The 21,151-nt window shown below is 49.8% G+C and overlaps 1 protein-coding gene across 2 annotated transcripts in view; it reads right to left on the bottom strand.

Annotated features, from left to right (window-relative positions):
- Positions 1–21,151, bottom strand: part of GATB (glutamyl-tRNA amidotransferase subunit B) — a 97,133-nt gene that overhangs the window by 15,595 nt on the left and 60,387 nt on the right. For both annotated transcript variants that reach the window (XM_052654689.1, XM_052654690.1), the window contains exon 10: positions 5,570–5,703. In XM_052654689.1, coding sequence (XP_052510649.1) covers positions 5,570–5,703 — 134 coding nt within the window. The remainder of the gene's footprint in view (positions 1–5,569; positions 5,704–21,151) is intronic.

Below are 21,151 nucleotides of genomic sequence, written 5' to 3'. Positions count from 1 at the left end.
GTAGGGGGAGGTGAATGCCTAGATTAGTGGAAATACTGAATTACAGACTATTTATTTTAAAATACATGGTCTTGCTACTTTTAAACACACACAGCAACCAGGCTAATGAAACGCTGTCTGTCTGAGGTCACAAGGGCACCAGTTTTAAATAGACTGAAATGCCTTATAAATAGCACATTACTGTGACTGCGCAAATGAAAGCTTCTGGAGTGCTTAGCGAGACTTGACAACATCTTCTGTTTAAGTCTCAGCTCCCATCACTTGACTCTAATTTCTTTGTTATGCTCTTGGATACTTCCTGGGACTCCAGGCCAACCGAGCACAAGTTCACCAGGTCCAACTCAGGTAACATGAGACCCCACAGTATCGTTCACACTAGACACAGAGACCCCCGCTGTTCTGCCGGTGTCCGCTTATTCCAAAGAAAGGAGGAAAAAAAAAAAAAAAGGAAGAGGAAACTCCTAGAGGATGTGCAGCTTGGAGAGAGTCTGGTATCGGGAGCAGCTGTAAACCCCCTAATCAGATCTCAGCAGGACAAGGCGGAGAGGGCTGGGAGAGCAACAGATACCTCTTCTCTAACCTCCCACCCTTACTGACAAGTAAGAAAGAATCCAGGTTGCTTTAAAAATTCAGGTTTCTTGGATGTTCTACCATTCTAGTCGACATAAAGGCCAATTATTGTGTAGACCATAATAAGCACTGAGGTTGAACTACATTTCTCGAGCCCTGAACAGAAAGGGTGCCCATTCCCACGTGAGCTGGTGATAAAGGATGTGGGGATGGCGGAACACAGAAATAGAACAAGCATAACTTAAAATACTTCGCCTTTCATCCAATGACCTTAATTCACTATAGGAAATCTCCACTGACTTGGGATTTCTCAGTCACCCTTTTATACCCACAGTCGGTCAACAGTGTCTGTTTCTTGGACTCCTTCCCCAACAAGGAGGGGAAGGCAGAGGATTCCGCTGACTGTGCCAACTCTTACCAGCTGTGCCTGGGCTGACCTCCAGAAAGACGATGGCGAAGATTGGGACCTGTCACCCTAATCCTCAAAGGCCCCCTCCTCAGTTACATAAATAAACCATCTGACTTGGAACATAACGGCAGAAGCACACGCTGCTGAGTGGCTGCTGTCAGATCATGCTGGTTTCTGGGCCACGAGTGTGTCTCCGCTAAAGAAAACTCTAACGCGAAAGACAGAAGCCGTGTGTGCTGTCTCCCACCCCCAGCCCAGCCCACCTGTGAGGTGGAGGGGAGAGGCATTTTGAGCCTTCCAACTTCACCTGGTCCCTTAGATCTCTTCCGGGATCACAACTCCATCTGCAGCCTGGATCTTGGAAGCAGACACCCCAACACAGCCACAGCCCCGTGGCTCCTGTGAAATGTGCTGCCCATCACAATCTGCAGGCTCGCTTCAGGCCCAAGCCTGTGCGACTCGGAGGCTCGTGGAGGGAGACAGGGAGGCCTGGACCCCCAGGCGCTGCTCAGCAGTCCTTCTGCTCATCTCGCTGACTTCCAGCACCCTGCCTGGTGTGCCCCAACCCGAGCGGCTGCTCTAGAGTCTCCTTTCTATGCTCCTTCTCAGCAAGGACCCCCACCTCCCACATCATCAGGCCCCCAGCCGATGGAAGGCCCAGAATCTTCTAGGGTGCCCTCTGCCTCCTCTTCCACCTAACAGCCCCTCAAGCCCACGCTCCTGATCCTGTCACTTGGCGCTCCGACAAAGCCTCCTCGGATGCCAGGCTCCTGTCTCCTGCGGCTTTGATCCCACGCCTTCATGAGCACTCAGATCTTCCCGATCTTCAACGCCTCCGAGTCATCTTGCCGTCACTTGCTTCTGCCTGGCTTCCTACCTTCTTTCTTGCCAGTACAGAGCATCAGTGGTTACTGTCTGCCCTCCTGAGCACATGCCATCTGGATGCCAACTCTATCCTTCTTAAAAATTCGCCTCCCCTCACTTGTTACCAAACACAAGAGCTTCTCCACACTGCTGCACCCCGCCTCTGGGCCACCTTCACCCCCTGGGAAAGCCCCTTCTCCTGGGGCCTCCGCATTCTCGAGCGAGGAGTGGCCAGGGCGCGTTTCTGCATCCTCTGCCTTCACCTCCGTCTGGCAAAGGAGGAGCATGTCTGTCCCCAGGATGGCCACTGCTTTCAGGGCAACGTCCTCCTGCCAACATGGTCAGCCACCTCGCAGGGGTCCCGTCTCCCCACACAACACATCTAAGCCAGGGCTCAGGAAACTTCTTCCAGAAAGAGCTGGGGACCAAATATTTGAGGCTCTGTGGGACACACCGGGTCTCCGTCACGTACGCTTCTGGTTTGGTTTCTGTGAGAGATGGCAAGCACCCTCAGCTCACAGGCTGTACACAGACAGGCTCCCGCCTCCTGCATCCCTTTCTTGGACGTGGCCCCGCACGTCACACTGGGACTAACCCTCCCGCTGGCATCAGTCCCTCCTCGGCTCAAAAGTCTTCACTGGTTTCCCAGGGCCTCGGGGGCTGCTGCCTGCAGCTGACCTGCAGGTTTAGGGTCTCAGCTGGAATGAACTGGAGAGCCACACTGGCCTGATTCTACCAGGGAATGCTGCATCAGGGGACCAGTAATTTCCACCTTCGTAATTAAATCAAACCTGATATTAATGGAGTTATCGTCCAAAAGAGCTATATACTCAAAATAGCGTAAGGGCCAAGTTCAACAAGCACTTTTGTGGTTGCTCAGACAGTAAAGAATCTGCCTGTAATGCAGGAGGCCATGGTTCTATTCTTGCGTTAGGACGATGCCTTGGAGAAGGGCATGGCAACCCACTCCAGTCTTCCTGCCTAGAGAATTCCCCGGACAAAGGAGCCTGGTGGGCTACAGTCCATGGGCTCGAAAAGTGTCAGACAGGATGGAGCAACTTTCACTTTCTTTTCGAGCTTCCCTGGTGGCTTAGATGGTAAACAATCTGCCTGTAATGCGGGAGACCTGGTTTCCATCCCGGGGTTGAGAAGATCCCATGGAGAAGGGAGTGGCTATCCACTCCATATTCCTGCCTGAAAAATCCCATGGACAGAGAAGCCTGGTGGGTTACAGTCCATGGGCTCACAAATAGTCAGACACGACTAAGCGACTAATACTTTTCTGGTCGGACCCTTTAAACACCAGTCTTCTGAGAGGTCTTTAAAAATGAATGCTCATTTGCAAAATGAGTTCCAGCCAGCACGATCTCTGGTGTCCCTTGCCTGGCGTCATCATGAGGCTGTTGCCAGCTTTGCAGCTACTGCCCTTCCAGGCTTCGGAAATGCTAGCTCAGCTGCTGAGGTTGTTCAATGGTTAACGTCTGCTCCAAGCTCCTGTTCCACCTACACCGCAAGACAGAACTTGCTTAGCTTCATCCTTACTTGACTTTGGAACAACCAAATACACTTTTATTTAGAGTTAGGTGCCCTTGGGGTTCTTAAGTCTGTAATGCTCCCAAATTGTTTGGATAAATACCAGGGCTCCAGGTTCCCTCTACAGGTTTTTATCAACCTCAGCTCCTGCAATGGTTGTTAGCAAACCCCTCATTTCCCATATCAACATATAAAGAAACTAATCTGAAAGTCAGGGGACGGGCTTCCGGTCTGAGCATCGGTGCACGTTACTTCTTGGAGCCTGGGTTTCCTTCTCCACTAAACGTGAAGGAGCCGAACCAGAACGTAGCTAAGGGCTCTGCCGAGACAAATTCAGGGACACTAGTAGTCAGCCAACAACACAGAATGCCTTATTTAAGGCTAAGAGTTAGATCTCCTCCAACAGCTCAAAGCACACCTTCCTGGAGCCTCTTGGGTGAACGTGGTCTCACCCTCTCTGCTCCCACCACATTGTTTGTGCTTCTAGGCAGGAAGCGTCCCGTCTGCCTTGAACTACAGAGCTGCTGTGCAAGGCCATCCTCCCCAGGACACGGAGCTCCCCGAGGGCTTGGCCGGGGCCCTGCTCCTCTCCCCACAGCTGGCACTTCACGGCTCAGCTCCCGTGACCTTGCACCCCCTCCGTGCGCTGGCTGAGCCCCAATCACACAGTCAACTTGAATTTCCTGCCGTTTTCTGCCCCCCGTTCCTCTTGGCTATGCTCCCCGTGGTCCCCAAAGCTGCTGGCTCTCATGCCCGGTTGCCCATAGACTTCACCGGGCCCTCCCTTACCAAGCCCGTCCCACTCTGTCAGGCTCAGGGGCAGCTACGCCGTCTCCCTCAAATCAGCCAGGAGGCTCCAGCCTGGCTTGCCAGGCCCAGGGTTTCCATGTAGAAACTGGAGTAGAAAGGTCAGACTGGAGAAGACAGGGAGGGAAGACAAGCGGGCAACAGACGCCACAGGGGCTTGGGGACCTGAGGGTGCTTGGTACTTGACACGCCAGCACGAAAAGCGAAGGAAGCCGACGCTGAGGGCTCGCGGGCTCTGCGCCTTCTCCTGGGAGGCAGGCACCGCGTTTACAGCTAGACACTGAGGGTGGCTCACCGAGGTCACGGCTGCGGCCGCGTGGCCTTGCTGGTGCTGCGCACACACACGCGAGCCAGAGGCTGAATGTGCATGGGCAGCTTCTCTGAACGCACAACTGTTCATCAACACACGCCTGTCTCCCCCGCTCCGCTCCCGCAGCCCACGGCCGTGGTGCTCCCGCAGCAACGACACCCACCCAGATGGGTTCTGCTTCCCTCCGGGGTCCTGCTGGCCCTGCCACCCACCTGTGTGTCCCCGATGAGCCCCCGCACTGCTCCTTCTCTCCCTCTCGACCCTCTCCTTTCCTTCTCTGCCACCTACGCTCCCGGTTCTCCCCTTCTTGCCTGCCCACGCTCCACGGGTAAAGTCCAGGGCGGCTCAGGCTCCTTCCGCGGCCACGGTCAGCCGTGTCCTCCCTGACGGCTCTCCTTCGCTCCAGCAGCTTCCAGTTCCATCTACACGCTCCAAGCCCACCATCCACTTATCCCAGACTGTGCACGGCCTTCCCCAAGGTGCTGCACCGGGGACCCCCTTGGGCTGTCTACGCACGCTGGCCCCCACGCCCGGGCACCCTGACTGCTGGGTGTCTGGTCTGGCCCAAATCACCCCCACTCAGGCCAGCTCAGCTATCCCTACCCCTTCTTAGGAGGTGTCCTGCCCCTTCCTCTTGGCCACTCCCGCTGGTTCCCCAGGGCCTGGCCTCTGAGGGAGCCTCGTTCCCCCTCCTGAGGGTGATGCCCCGGGCTTGGTCCCTTTTTGTGTATTCATGGGTGGCCGGGCACAGCTGTGGTGCAGCAGGATCACACTGAGCCGACTGTCTGCTTTCTTACAGTCGAGACCAATTCTTCATTGTTTTCATCTCAGGCCCCCAGCCCACCACAGCACACAGGCCAGGGTGGGTGGTCAGAGACCTGAACACACCAACAAGCTTTCAGATGTGCAGGGGAAGGCAGACAGCCCTGACATTCACAGGGAAGGTCTGTGTCTCTTCAGGAGATCGGGGCATGGCGGGGTGGGGAAGGACAGAACCCCAGCCCTGAACTATTTCAGCTGCTTCTGGACACAGAGATCATGACAAAAGAAATATGCCCTCCCCAGACCCCACTCACCTCTCACTGACGGCAAGGTTCTGTTGCTTTAAAAAGCCCAGGAAAGTGTTGAGGACCCAACTAGTCACTTTTTTGGGCTCTGCCCTAGTTTCTTTGATCACATTTTGGAAGAACTCCAGTAGGCCAACTTCATTCTGTAAAGAAAGAAAAAAATAAAATTATATAAAACCTCCCCAAAATGGAATATCAGCATTCTGAAACTGCCACCCTTTGCCTCCTCTGAGACATCTCCTGGTACTTCCCAAACACAGAGGTGTCACCAGAGAATTCTGACAAAGTGCTTTAAGTAGACAGCAAGGCTGCTACCCCTACTGCTGCCACCCTGCGTTTACACAGCACCGTGAGGACGAACGCACCGCAGACGCCTGGGCTCTGCGGTCCACGACAGCGAAATCCACCACCCTAACCCCGCCGCCCTCGCCGTGTCGGCCGTGCGCGGCCACAGCCTTCATCCTGGAGCAGTAATCCTCTTTCCAGGCCCGTCTCCTCTCGGAAGTCCTAGCAGCTGCTAGAATAAGAAGGTAAGACAAGAAGCAGACAAAAAGGAACAGAAAGAATACTCTACTTCTGAAAACTCAAAAGTGGATCGTAACTGCGTTCCTCTGCGTATCGCCTCCAGAAGTGACGCAAGTGATTTTTCACATGGTCTCAAAATGAGAAAGGACGTGGGCATGGGACCCACTTGGGCCACGCGACTGGCTGGGCCAGGCCCGGCCCACCCCGGTGCTCACCATGCTCCAAGAAAATGACCGCAGCCTGGCTCCTCATGGACGCGTGTTGGCAGAGGGCCCTCCCACTCTGGACACCAGTTCTGTGAGCCAAGGGTCACGCCGCCCTCTGTCTCTGTGACCAGAGCTACGTCAGTGCTAGATCACGGCGGCTGCCTAATCAGCATCAGTGGATGAATCAATGTCTCCCACTGCCTTGTATTTAAAAAAAAAAAAATCACACACGAATGTTCATCCTGTATCATGCCACGCTCACCTTTAAATATTGGGATTGCTACAGTTTATTTACTTGGCTGCACTAGGTCTCAGCTGCGGCACGAGGGCTCTCTGCTGCAGCATGTCGGGTGCAGTTCCCCAAGCAGTGAGCGAACCCAGGCCCCCTGCACTGGGAGCTCGGAGTCTCAGCCACTGGACCACCAGGGGAAGCGCCATGGAATTGCTACAGTGAAGCCTAACACGAACCCCCAAGTCACTCATCAAGGCGTATGCTGCGGCTAACTATCCACCCTGATGGGTCTGGCAGAACAGGGAAACCTGGCTAAGCCTACCTCTTATTTTTCAATAAGGAAAATAAAAACACCTTCTGCATACATCTGGGAGAGTAGTTTCCAAATGCAGAGGAAACACAATTTAAGTAGCAAGTTTGCCCTACCTGCTGAAATTCAAATCAAACCACCCTTTTGAAATATCCTTTTTTAACTTTATATGGCAGGTAAGGCTCTCACCCTCGCCCCTTTCAGAGAGCCTTCATTAATCAAAACAACATTCCAGAAAAATACAATACTGGGAAGAAGCAAGACGCACTAACCAAAGTGCTCTCAATGTTTTGCTATTGTAGCTGCTATGATATACACACAGGCCTGCAGTGGCTAAAATAGAAATTCCATAAAAAAAACAACACACCCCACTACGTGCCCTTCATAACAGATGCATTCTCTGGTGACAAGCCTACTGAATAATCCCATAATCATCTCCTGAATCTCTTTTCAAGCTGATGCTATTATTCTGCTCATGCTAAACCAGGGCAAAGGCCACCCTGGCAGCCAAAGGTTGACTACAGATGAAGGCAAATCCAGAGAGCATGAAGAGAAAAGTTCTGCTTAACTTACGGAAAAGTATTCAAACTTCCACAATGGCACACAGACCACTGGGGAGGGAGGAAACCGTTATCTGGCCCCAATCAGACAAGCAGGATTCCCTTTGTTCTAACTCCGACAGGCTGGCCCGCTGGTGAAAAGAGCTGTCAGGAGGAGGACTCTGCTTTGCCAAGGAAACGTTTTTTCTAAACCCACCCAGAATTACTGCACTTGAACTCACAGGCCTGGCTGAGTTGCTGGGACGTGATGAGTATCTATTCTACCCTTGGGTGGTTTTTCATTGGATGGATAACACGGCAAGTCAGATTTCTGTTTGTCTTTTCCTGTCACTGCCGTGAAGCAGTGTCTCGGAGCTGGAGCAGGGCTTCACTGGGGATACGTGGGTTCAGCTCACGATCTGCAGGCGACGGGGAAGGCTGCGACCGCGGCGGGGTGAGCTGTGGGCGGCAGGGCTATGGGAGGCTGAGCTGCCGCCGCCAGAGTAACGGGTGCGTGCAAAGTCACACGTGGGCTGCCCACTTGTGCTCTTCACAGCAGAAGCCCTCTATTCAGAGGGAAAAAAAAAGCCACATAGCACTCTAGGTAAGGCCTTGTTTTTCTGTGAGATCGGCAGATGCTAATAAGCTTGGCACGGATCTCAGGAGGCCCTGTGAATGCAGCCATGAAGCCATCTGGTTTTTGCAGGGAAACAGCAGACCAGTAATTCCTTGACATGGAAATCATATTAAGAGCAAAGCAGAAAGGCCAGTGCATTAGGGGCCCCTTAACATCCTTCGCAGAGGCAACAAGCCAGCACGAATCACCTACCCCACATTGGATGGAGCTGGAACTCAGCTGTATAGGGCATCAGGCCTGCCGGCTGACTGCAGCTGGAACTTCCTGCAGAGAAAGCCCAGGTGGCAGAGACGACTGGTCCTGGCTTTTGTGTCATGCCAGGCACTGTCTACAGCTTTGTGAATGAGAAGCATCTTTTCCACATTTTAATCAAATTTCCCAAAGCACTCCATTCTATCCAGAGCCAGTGCCAAGCCAGCCTCTCCGTCACAGACGGGAACCCTCCACTGCCAGGGAATCTGCCTGCTGGTCACTGCTGGGACACGGCAAGGCAGGGGGGGCACCTTGCCTCCTCTGCTGCTTTGGGAAGGAACCCCATCCACCCTTGCAAGGTGCCCGAAAGCCAACTTTTCAGTCTACCTTCAGAGATGACAAGATGCCAGGAGTCTATCCTGTTGGAACAGGATGAAGGCTGATTTTGCAACTGCCTTTCCTGTCCTAAGTCACACACCCTGGGCGCCTGAAGACAGGGCAGGATGAGGCTGGACTATACTTAGAAGGAGAATGCAACCCGAGAGAGACAGCTAGCTGGCAGCAGAGGCGGGGAAGAGGACACAGAGCACACGCCACGGAACAGCTGGTTACGTGGCAGGGACTGAGCCCAAGCTGGCCCCACTGCGGTGGCAGGGAGTGACCCCAAGCTGGCCCCACTGTGGTGGCAGGAGCGACCCCAAGCTGGCCCCACTGCGGTGGCAGGGACTGAGCCCCAAGTTGGCCCCACTGCGGTGGCAGGGAGTGACCCCAAGCTGGCCCCACCGTGGTGGCAGGGACTGAGCCCAAGCTGGCCCCAGTGCGGTGGCAGGGACTGAGCCCAAGCTGGCCCCACTGCGGTGGCAGGGAGTGACCCCAAGCTGGCCCCACTGCGGTGGCAGGGACTGAGCCCCAAGCTGGCCCCACTGCCTGAATACCTGCTCCATTGCCAGCCACGCGAGGGGGCTGCCTCTGCTGCCAGTGATGCTCATGGTAGTTCCAACTGCAACAATTAGAGGAGCTTTCTCTACACTAACGCATCCAACCCCAACACGGACACAAGAAACCAGCAGGGCTGGGACTCTGTACCCGTCCCCCAGGTTCCGATGCTGCTACTGGAGGACAGTCACACCCCGTCTTCCTGGGGACTGAAGCTGAGCACCCACTAGGGGTGGGTACGACACACAGCAAATTGCCCATCCAAAGAACATGTTTCCCTATCATTTTCATTGTTTTATTTGAGAATCGCCAGCTGTTCAAAGGTTCTTAGCATAGTAAAAATGTCACAAAGGCCCTTAGCAAACAGCTTAGAAACCAGGAGGAGAAAATGGCAGGTTCGAGTGCTGCTGTTGCCAAGGTCGTCTAAACCCCGTGGTGCTCTCCACTGGGTCTGACACACACTGGTTCCCAGACTGGGGGACAACAGCGGCACCCCCCTCCTATTCAGGGCTTCCGCGGCTGGGAGGATGACTGGTGTGCCTCCACACCCTCCCCAGAGAAGTTAGGGAGCATGCTCTCGTGGACGCTGCCTGCTTCAGCAGCATCCCTGAGGCTACAAAACAAACCCCGTGGTCACTCAAGAGTTTTGGTGTCAAGCTCCTCCTGTTTCCCTGCATTCTAACTACTTCGATGTGGGTGACCAAGGCACACGTTTATACCTAACTGGGCAGGCAGGGCATTTCAGACTCCTTCGTTGATGATGGCTACTCCATTTCTTCTAAGGGATTCTTGCCCGCAGTAGTAGACACAATGGTCATCTGAGTTAAATTCACCCACTCCTGTCCATTTTAGTTCTCTGATTCCTAAAATGTCAACATTCACTCTTGCCATCTCCTGTTTGACCACTTCCAATTTGCCTTGATTCGTGGACCTACCATTCCAGGTTCCTGTGCAATATTGCTCTTTACAGCATCAGACCTTGCTTCCATCACCAGTCCCACCCACAACTGGGTGTTTGTGCTTTGGCTCCATCTCTTCATTCTTTCTGAGGTTATTTCTCCACTGATCTCCTGCAGCATACTGGGCACCTACGGACCTGGGGAGTCCATCTTTCGGTGTCATATATTTTTGCCTTTTCATACTGTTCATGGGGTTCTCAAGGCGGGAATATGGAAGTGGTTTGCCGTTCCCCTCTCCAGTGGACCACGTTCTGTCAGGCCTCTCCACCATGACCCGTCTGTCTTGGGTGGTCTCACATGGCGTGGCTCATAGTTTCATTGAGTTAGACAAGGCTGTGGTCCATGTGATCAGTCTGATTAGTTTTCTGTGATTGTGGTTTTCACTCTGTTGGCCCTCTGAAGGATAGGAATAAGAGACTTATGGAAGCTTCCTGATGGGAGAGACTGACTGTGGGGGAAACTGGGTCTTGTTCTGATGGGTGGGGCCATGCTCAGAAAATCTTTAATCCAATTTTCTGTCGATGGGCGGGGCTGTTTCCTCCCTGTTGTTTGACCTGAGACCCAACTATGATGCTGTTAAAAGTGCTGCACGCAATATGCCAGCAAATTTGGAAAACTCAGCAGTGGCCACAGAACTGAAAATGGTCAGTTTTCATTACAATCCCAAAGAAGGGCAATGCCAAATAAAGTTTAAACCACCACACAATTGCATTCATCTCACACGCTAGTAAAGTAATGCTCAAAATTCTCCAAGCCAGGCTTCAGCAATACATGAACCGTGAACTTCCAGATGTTCAAGCTGGTTTTAGAAAAGGCAGAGGAACCAGAGATCAAATTGCCAACATCCACTGGATCATCAAAAAAAGAATTCCAGAAAAACATCTACTTCTGCTTTATCGAATATACCAAAGCCTTTGAGTGTATAGATCAAAACAAACTATGGAAAATTCTTCAAAAGATGGGAATACCAGACCACCTGACCTGCCTCCTGAGAAATCTATATGCAGATCAAGAAGCAACAGTTAGTTAGAACCAGACATGGAATAACAGGTTGCAAACTGGGAAAGGAGTACGTCAAGGTGTATATTGTCACCCTGCTTATAAGTTATATGCAGGATACATGTGAAATGCCAGGCTGGATGAAGCACAAGCTAGAATCAAGATTGCTGGGAGTAATATCAATAACTTTGGATATGCAGATGACACCACCCTTATGGCAGAAAGTGAAGAACTAAAGATCCTCTTGCTGAAAGTGAAAGAGAAGAGTGAAAAAGCTGGCTTAAAACTCAACATTCAAAAAGTGAAGATCATGGCATCTGGTCCCCTCACTTCATGGCAAATAGATGGGGAAACAGTGCAAACAGTGAGAGACTTTATTTTCTTGGGCTCCAAAATCACTGCAGATGGTGACTGCAGCCATGAAATTAAAAGACGCTTGGAACTAAAGCTATGACCAACCTAGACAGCATATTAAAAAGCAGAGACATTCCTTTGTCAACAAAGGTCCGTCTAGTCAAGGATGTGGTTTTTCCAGTGGTCATGTGTGGATGTGACAGTTGGACTGTGAAGAAGGCTGAGTGCCGAAGAATTGATGCTTCTGAACTGTGGTGTTCAGCATCTCCTTGGACTGCAAGGAGATCCAACCAGTCCATCCTAAAGGAGTTCATTGGAAGGACTGATGCCGAAGCTGAAGCTCAAATACTTTGGCCGCCTGATGTGAAGAACTGACTCATTGGAAAAGACCCTGATGCTGGCAAAGACTGAAGGCAGGAGGAGAAGGGGACCACAGAGGGTGAGATGGCTGGATGGCATCACTGACTCAATGGACATGACTTTGAGCAAGCTCTGGGAGTTAGTGATGGACAGGGAGGGTCGCAAAGAGCTGGGCATGACTGAGTGAGTGCACTGAACTGGGCGGGTCATGAAGCTGTGGTGGGAGCGGCTGACAGCCTGGGGACCCACAGCTGCGACTAAGCGGCAGCAGCGCCCACCGGGCGGGGCTCTCGTGTGTCATCATGAAGAGGGGTGTTCCTATGGAGAAGATGGTCCCGAATCTGCACATAAACTCTGTGCTTCCCCATCATTCCTGCGAGTCCACTCGCTCTTCCAAAGTGAGAAAAACAGAACACAGACCCAACAACTTAATGAAAAATGGCCCTGAAAAGCACATCAATGCTAGTTCTGGGACAAGATGGACATCAGACAAGCGTGCCCCAAGAGAGCAGTGGTTCCCGGGCAAAAAGCACAAGGCACAGCCCCAGGGAGGACAGGAATGAGCAGTGGGGAAGGGCCCGAGTCCAGATGTGAACGGGGCCTCCCACTGCTTCTCATGGAAACAAGCAGTGGCTGTGGAAATCCTTCAAGGGGTGAGGAAGAAAAAAACAGACTCATTCAGAGGAGTCGTCATTGGTGGAAATCCAAAGGTGGCTAATGGGTGGTGTGAAGCTGGCATAGGAGCATCGCTCTCCACTGAGAGTCAGGAGGGAGCCGGAATCCTGAACCACCACTCCACCTTTAAGAACATGGGCGTCTGCAGCTCTGAAAGTGACCCCAAACACCGACGGTGTGCCCTCTGGTATGACTCGGAGAGTACATGCTTTCGGGGCGGGGGGCGGGGGGGGAGTTTATAGTCCCATTGTGTCCAATTTCCACCTCTGGATCACATTCCCAGAGGGCTTGGGGACCCTTAAAATCTGAATAAAACCCTGGTCCCAACAATTTCACCTGTGTTCTGTTCGTAGCAAAGCCAGAAAGTGCACACATCTGAGTTGGACTCCCCTGACCCACAGACAGTTGGCTGTGAGGTTCCATTGTCTGTGATGCACTCACTCTGGGAGGGATGTGGAGGGAAACCACCTGGGGAGCCGGACTTTCCCTTGGACAATCAAAATCAAATAACTCAGGTAATAAAAGCTGACAGCAGACAAGCATAATCAAATAATGGGAGAATGGGGCGCAGAAAGGATGTTGTCAAGAAATCAATTCTGATGATAATCAACCTTCAGCGAGCCTAAAGCCAGTGCTGCCAAAATGTTCATGACACGGAGGAAACCTGTGTAACTCAACAGCGGTCTTCTGTTAACTGTCCCAGAAAGGAAACCAGCCCACAGACAGGCTATGAGGCTTCAGGATAGGCTTGGGGACAGAGCCCCTGACAGTCCCCAAGCCTGGTGCTCAGACGGCTCTGCGCCTGGTGGATTCCACCTCTGAAAGCCCCTTGGTGCCTGCACTTGAAATGAATGAACTAACTGTGGGTTTTGCAGGAGTCAAGTTAGAAGACGTGTCTTTTGATTCGACTTGAGCGGAACAAAATAGCGGCTATTTTTTCTGTGCACAGACTGTGAAAGCACCCTTAAGTTGGCAAGCACTGGATGTGATTTCATAAACTGAAGAATAAAATCAATTCTGAAAATTGCATGGAGCTCAAAAACGGCAAGCGACAATGTTGACCAAATGGATTTTCCTTCAGCTGTGGTCCGACGGCGAGTCTTCTAAGTCTGGGCAGTCTAAAACTAGTCAATAAGGTTGCAGATGCTTTTTTAGTTATTAGCTTTAAAGCAGTATTACTTATGGGATATACAGATATTTGTCATGGGAAATTATTTTATAGGCAATTCATCCAGACAGAAAACCAGGCCATTTCAAGCTAACAAGAGACCCCGAGCAAAACTCTCAGAAAACAGTCCATCTGACAACCAGCCATCGTCATGATATCTCCTGTCTCTCTTTTCCTTGGAGACACCGTACCGTTTCCCATGATGTCAGAAACAAAAGACTATGGCTTTAAATGGGGACTAACTGGCTGGGCAAGGAAGTTGTTCAAAGGAAACCACGCGTCTTGAGACTGCACACAGACAGACAGACTCAAGGCGGCAAAAGTCACTGACTTGGAGGGTCACAGTCGTATCTCCCTACAGTCTCGCCGGGCCTCGGGTAGGCTGTCCCCAAAACTCTGCCCTGCGCTGGGATGTGACAGCAGCTGTCTGCTGCCCTTTCCCTGGGAGCAGCATGTCCCTGGCTGGCTGGGTGGCTGCAGGCAGGTATCGTAGCCTCCGTGAAGGCACTACTGTGCCTGCCATCTTTGGGGCCGAGTGTCCCGCTCCCCTCCTCTTTCCTTTGGGGAAGGAACAGCTTCAGGAAGCTTCTCAGTGCCCCCTGCCCCGCAACCATCAGAGGTGAGATCTGGAGTCAAGAGTGTCTGTCTTGACATGTGGTTGCCGAAGGGGAGGAGGGAGTTGGGGAGGGATGGACTGGGCGTCTGAGGTTAGCAGATGACAACTGTTACATGCAGAACGGATGGACGACAAGGTCCTGCTGAAGGAATAGCGCAGGTACTATAGTCACTGTCCTGGGATAAATCTTAATGGGAAAGAGAAGGTATACATGTGTATAACTTTGTCAAAGTGACAGTCACTTTGCTGTACAGCAGAAGTGAGCAGAACATTGTAAATCAACTATATTAAAAAAAAAAAAAGGCGCCTGTCTCAGTGTGTTAATCTTTCCTGTAGGGCTACTCAAGAGAGTTAAACATAACACAGAAAAGATGAAGCTCTTACATCTGAAAACAGCATAGGGTACTGGAGGAGGAAATGGCAACCCACTCCAGCATTCTTGCTGGGAAAATCCCATGGACAGAGGAGTCTGGCAGGCTACAGTCTATGGGGTCGCAGAGTTGGGACACGGCTGAGCGAAGAAACACAGGGCACTGTGGTGAGTACAGCAGGCTCTCAGGAGATGCTGAATTGGGGCTGCTATGCCCATTCTGCCACTGAAATCTTTCACAACAGATGACACGGAAATCTGTCCACGAATTCATACACAGCCAGCCAACCAGACAGCTCAGATGCGTTCTCACCAACTGCATCAGGCAAAACTGTCCCACAAACGCCATGCACTATGTGGAGGCCCTTCTCAAATAGTCCGTCAGGTTGGGACAAGTACCCAAGGCACAAAGTCTAAGAAACAAAATAAACAGAACTGTGGGAGAGCTTACATTGCTTTTCTACTTGGAAAATGAACAAAATTTCTGCTTTCCACTGGAGTTGACTGATTTTCACCAAATTTAGCAGGCAGCACTTATGTTTATTTATAGGGCAGGCTGGCATCTTAAAAACCAAGAGGGGTGGGAAAAAGGTTTAAATGGACTGACATTTTATGACTTTCTTTCAGGAAGCCTCAGCGGGGCTAGATAAAGTATTAATACCCACACAAGGAAACAACTGTTTTCTCTATTCGGTGACTCAAAACAGCAATGAACTTGAAACAGGACTCCCACCGGGCCCTGGGGCCCACCTCTGTCCAAGCAGGCAGGAGCTCAGAAGCGGGCGCCTGGGCCCTGGAGTCAGCTCCCCTCAGGCCTGGCGGAGTCACTTGGTGGCTCACACTCAACCTCAGAGGTGGCACTTCCTCACCAGAAAAATGGGGAGATGGACAGCAGCACCGCAGGGGGTGCTGGGAGGACGGACTCCATTAGAAAGTGGTCCACTTTTGGACCCGGAACCGCGGAATCTGCTGTTACCTAACGGCCTCGACTGACCCCGAGCTGCCTATCAGGCCAGTGACAACAACTCATCTGGATTCCCTGTTCAGCAAAGCAGGGTCTAGGAAGAGACATCCCCACAGAAATCACCTTTTATTATCTGCTAAAGAAAACGCACCTGCATGTATGACCGTTCTCACAATACTCCTGGACACACTGACTCAGAGAAGGACTCGCTATGCTACTGGGACCTCTCATTTCTCTAGAATCCTAATGACTCGACCTCACCCTCCATACGTCCATTCCTTACTCCTGACAGGTGAGGTCAGAAATCTGGTAGTCTGACACAGAGAGGAGAAAAAGGGGAGCTCACTAGGCTGAAGCTCCAGATGGGACATGATACGCTTCATGAGGAAGAAACACTCACACCGGGTACGGTGGGAGGGGTTATCAGGCGGGCTTAAGAGGTGACATGAGAATGCACACTTGACTCCAAAGTCCTGAAGAAACAAGTTCTTTAGGAGCCAGGGGCACAGTCACCGCATGCAGCCTGATTGAGGCGGAAACCCCAGGCTTCTCCCCGCCAAGCTCAGCAACACAGGTACCACCCTGATTTGTTGGGCTGTCAAAAGGGTGCTTTATGTACCTGACTTTGGGAAACAGGGACGCTTTATCAGAAACGCTGCTTTCCCCAGGGCTTCATGAGTACTGTGAGAATCCCATTCTTCCACTCATCTGTCCATCTGTTCACTGATGCCTACTGTGCGCCAGACTTTGTGGTGGATGCTAAGACAGACTATATTAGAGTTTTGTAAATGCCAAGGAGAAATTATTACCACACAATTCAGTGCTCACCACACAGCACAGTGACAAGGGCAGAGTTGTATAACATAGGGAAGACAGCCACTATTACAATAAACGGAATACACCCTTGAAAAACCGTGAATCACTATATTGTACATATGTAACAAATAACATTGTATATCAACTACACTTCAATTAAAAAAAATTAACAGTTAAGCTCTGAAGTTGTTTTTCTTTTCTTTTTTAAACCGTTAATGGGTAAGGATTGCGTTACCAGTAAGGACTGTATTCTTAATGCTTAATTTAATCAGTGACCCAAAGGCAGGAGCATGGAGTCAGAGCTCTGCAGAGCACACCTCCACCATGCTACTGATTTAATGAATACTCCCAGGCCCTCTTTAAATTGAAAGATGGTTCATTAGATTGGTGCATCTGCCCTTCTCAGCAATCTGTTGTGTTTCTGAGGAAGTCAGGAAAAAAATATGAACATACCACTTTCGGGCATGTTATGAGTAACTCAGCTTCCAATGATTACTAAGTCATCAACAGCTCAGGGTGCCTAATTTCAGGAAAAGAAATCGTCTGAATCATCCTCCTTCCATATTACTAGTTCTCTTCTCATTTGTCTTGAAAATTTCAAGTACTAGCCATTAAAAAAAAATACTGCAAAATGAATCACCTAATACATTATCTGCAAGCAGTCTTAATACATCAAAAAAAAAAACAAAAAAAAAAAAACCACAAAGCTCTTATAAAACTGGCTTAAAAGCCAGCACCTCCTTGAGAGTTTTCCCCACTTGTCCCATCAAGGTCATCACTACCTCCGCTGGGCTCCTGGCCCACATCATGCATCATACATTTACTATCTACTGCAATCTTCCCTGGGGGCTGGTTAGCTGAGGTGTCATATATACATGTTCTTGGAAAGCAAAGAAACAAATCAAAAACACGTCTCTGTCCCCATCTCAGGACCTGCTGCATAGCAGATGTTAATAAAAGTGCTGAAGTGAATAGACAAAAATACGTTTCTATAATCAGGGCTTACACATCTGGTTCAGTTCAGTTCAGTCGCTCAGTCGTGTCCGACTCTTTGCAACCCATGAATCGCAGCACGCCAGGCCTCCCTGTCCATCACCATCTCTCAGAGTTCACTCAAACTCACGTCCCTCGAGTCGGTGATGCCATCCAGCCATCTCATCCTCTGTCGTCCCCTTCCCCTCCTGCCCCCAATCCCTCCCAGCATCAGGGTCTTTTCCAGTGAGTCAACTCTTCACATGAGGTGGCCGAAGTACTGGAGCTTCATCTTTAGCATCATTCCTTCCAAAGAAATCCCAGGGCTGATCTCCTTCAGAATGGACTGGTTGGATCTCCTTGCTGTCCAAGGGACCCTCAAGAGTCTTCTCCAACACCACAGTTCAAACGCATCAATTCTTTGGCGCTCAGCCTTCTTCACAGTCCAACTCTCACATCCATACATGACCACAGGAAAAACCATAGCCTTGACTAGATGGACCTTAGTTGGCAAAGCAATGTCTCTGCTTTTGAATATACTACCTAGGTTGGTCATAACTTTTCTTCCAAGGAGTAAGCGTCTTTTAATTTCATGGCTGCAGTCACCATCTGCAGTGATTTTGGAGCCCAAAAAAATAAAGTCTGACACTGTTTCTACTGTTTCCCCATCTATTTCCCATGAAGTGATGGGACCGGATGCCATGATCTTTGTTTTCTGAATCTTGAGCTTAAAGCCAACTTTTTCGCTCTCCTCTTTCACTTTCATCAAGAGGCTTTTTAGCTCCTCTTCACTTTCTGCCATAAGGGTGGTGTCATCTGCATATCTGAGGTTATTGAGATTTCTCCCGGCAATCTTGATTCCAGCTTGTGTCTCTTCCAGCCCAGCGTTTCTCATGATGTACTCTGCATAGAAGTTAAATAATCAGGGTGACAATATACAGCCTTGACGTACTCCTTTTCCTATTTGGAACCAGTCTGTTGTTCCATGTCCAGTTCTAACTGTTGCTTCCTGATCTGCATACAGATTTCTCAAGAGGCAGGTCAGGTGGTCTGGTATTCCCATCTCTTGAAGAATTTTCCACACTTTATTGTGATCCACACAGTCAAAGGCTTTGGCATAGTCAATAAAGAAGAAATGGATGTTTTTCTGGAACTCTCTTGCTTTTTCCATGATCCAGCGGATGTTGGCAATTTGATCTCAGGTTCTTCTGCCTTTTCTAAAACCAGCTTGAACATCAGGGAGTTCACGGTTCACATATTGCTGAAGCCTGGCTTGGAGAATTTTGAGCATTACTTTACTAGCATGTGAGATGAGTGCAATTGTGCGGTAGTTTGAGCATTCTTTGGCATTGCCTTTCTTTGGAACTGGAATGAAAACTGACCTTTTCCAGTCCTGTGGCCACTGCTGAGTTTTCCAAATTTGCTGGCATATTGAGTGCAGCACTTTCACAGCATCATCTTTCAGGATTTGAAACAGCTCAACTGAAATTCCATCACCTCCACTAGCTTTGTTCGTAGTGATGCTTTCTAAGGCCCACTTGACTTCACATTCCAAGATGTCTGGCTCTAGATTAGTGATCACATCATCATGATTATCTGGGTCGTGAAGGTCTTTTTTGTACAGTTCTTCCATGTATTCTTGCCACCTCTTCTTAATATCTTCTGCTTCTGTTAGGTCCATACCATTTCTGTCCTTTATCGAGCCCATCTTTGCATGAAATCTTCCCTTGGTATCTCTAATTGTCTTGAAGAGATCTTTAGTCTTTCCCATTTTGTTCCTCTATTTCTTTGCATTGATCGCTGAAGAAGGCTTTCTTATCTCTTCTTGCTATTCTTTGGAACTCTGCATTCAGATGCTTATATCTTTCCTTTTCTCCTTTGCTTTTCACCTCTCTTCTCTTCACAGCTATTTGGAAGGCCTCCCCAGACAGCCATTTTGCTTTTTTTTGCATTTCTTTTCCATGAGGATGCTCTTGATCCCTGTCTCCTGTACAATGTCACGAACCTCCGTCCATAGTTCATCAGGCACTCTATCTATCAGATCTAGGCCCTGAAATCTGTTTCTCACTTCCACTGTATAATCATAAGGGATTTGATTTAGGTCATACCTGAATGGTCTAGCGGTTTTCCCTACTTTCTTCAATTTGAGTCTGAATTTGGTAATAAGGAGTTCACGATCTGAGCCACAGTCAGCTCCTGGTCTTGTTTTTGTTGGCTGTAGAGAGCTTCTCCATCTTTGGCTGCAAAGAATATAATCAATCTGATTTCGGTGTTGACCATCTGGTGATGTCCATGTGTAGATTCTTCTGAAGGCCAGGAACGGTGGCGGTAAGGAGATACCCCTTGTCCAAGGGAAGGAGCAGTGGCTGTGCTTTGCTGGAGCAGCCGTGAAGAGATACCCCATGCCCAAGGTAAGAGAAACCCAAGTAAGATGGTAGGTGTTGCAAGAGGGCATCAGAAGGCAGACACACTGAAACCATATTCACAGAAAACTAGTCAATTTAATCACACTAGGACCACAGCCTTGTCTAACTGAACGAAAGCAAGCCATGCCTGCGGGGCAACTCAAGACAGGTGGGTCATGGTGGAGAGGTCTGACAGAATGTAGTCCACTGGAGAAGGGAATGGCAAGCCACTTCAGTATTCTTGCCTTGAGAACCCCATGAACAGCATGAAAGGGCAAAATGATAGGATACCAAAAGAGGAACTCCCCAGGTCATTAGGTGCCCAATATGCTACTGGAGATCAGTGGAGAAATAACTCCAGAAAGAATGAAGGGATGGAGCCAAAGCAAAAACAATACCCAGCTGTGGATGTGACTGGTGATAGAAGCAAGATCCGATGCTGTAAAGAGCAATATTGCATAGGAACCTGGAATGTCAGGTCCATGAATTAAGGCAAATTGGAAGTGGTCAAACAGGAGATGGCAAGACTGAACGTCGACATTCTAGGAATCAGCGAACTAAAATGGACTGGAATGGGTGAATTTAACTCAGATGACCGTTATACCTACTACTGCAGGCAGGAATCCCTCAGAAGAAATGGAGTAGCCATCATGGTCAACAAAAGAGTCCGAAATGCAGTACTTGGATGCAATCTCAAAAATGACAGAATGATCTCTGTTCATCTCCAAGGCAAACCATTCAATATCACAGTAATCCAAGTCTATGCCCCAACCAGTAACGCTGAAGAAACTGAAGCTGAACGGTTTTATGAAGACCTACAAGACCTTTTAGAACTAACACCCCAAAAAGATGTCCTTTTCATTATAGGGTACTGGAATGCCAAAGTAGGAAGTTAAGAAACACCTGGAGTAACAGGCAGATTTGGCCTTGGAATGCGGAATGAAGCAGGCCAAAGACTAATAGAGTTTTGCCAAGAAAATGCACTGGTCATAGCAAACACCCTCTTATACATCTGGAAGTTCACTCTAATGGCAGAAAATGAAGAGGAACTAAAGAGCCTCTTGATGAGGGTGAAAGAGGAGAGTGAAAAAGCTGATATGAAACTCAACATTCAAAAAACTAAGATCATAGCATCTGGTCCCATCATTTCATGGCAAATAGAAGGGGAAAACATAGAGGCAGGGACAGATTTTATTTTCCTGAGCTCCAAAAATCATTGTGGACAGTGACTGCAGCCATGCAATTAAAAGACACTTGCTCCTTGGAAGGAAAGGTATGATAAACCAAAACAGGGTATTAAAAAGCAGAGACATCACTTTGCTGACAAAGGTCCATATAGTCAAAGCTATGGTTTTT

This window comes from Budorcas taxicolor, chromosome 17, assembly GCF_023091745.1.
Source record: "Budorcas taxicolor isolate Tak-1 chromosome 17, Takin1.1, whole genome shotgun sequence".
Lineage (NCBI taxonomy): Eukaryota > Metazoa > Chordata > Mammalia > Artiodactyla > Bovidae > Budorcas > Budorcas taxicolor.
This window is presented reverse-complemented; position numbering and strand designations above follow the sequence as displayed.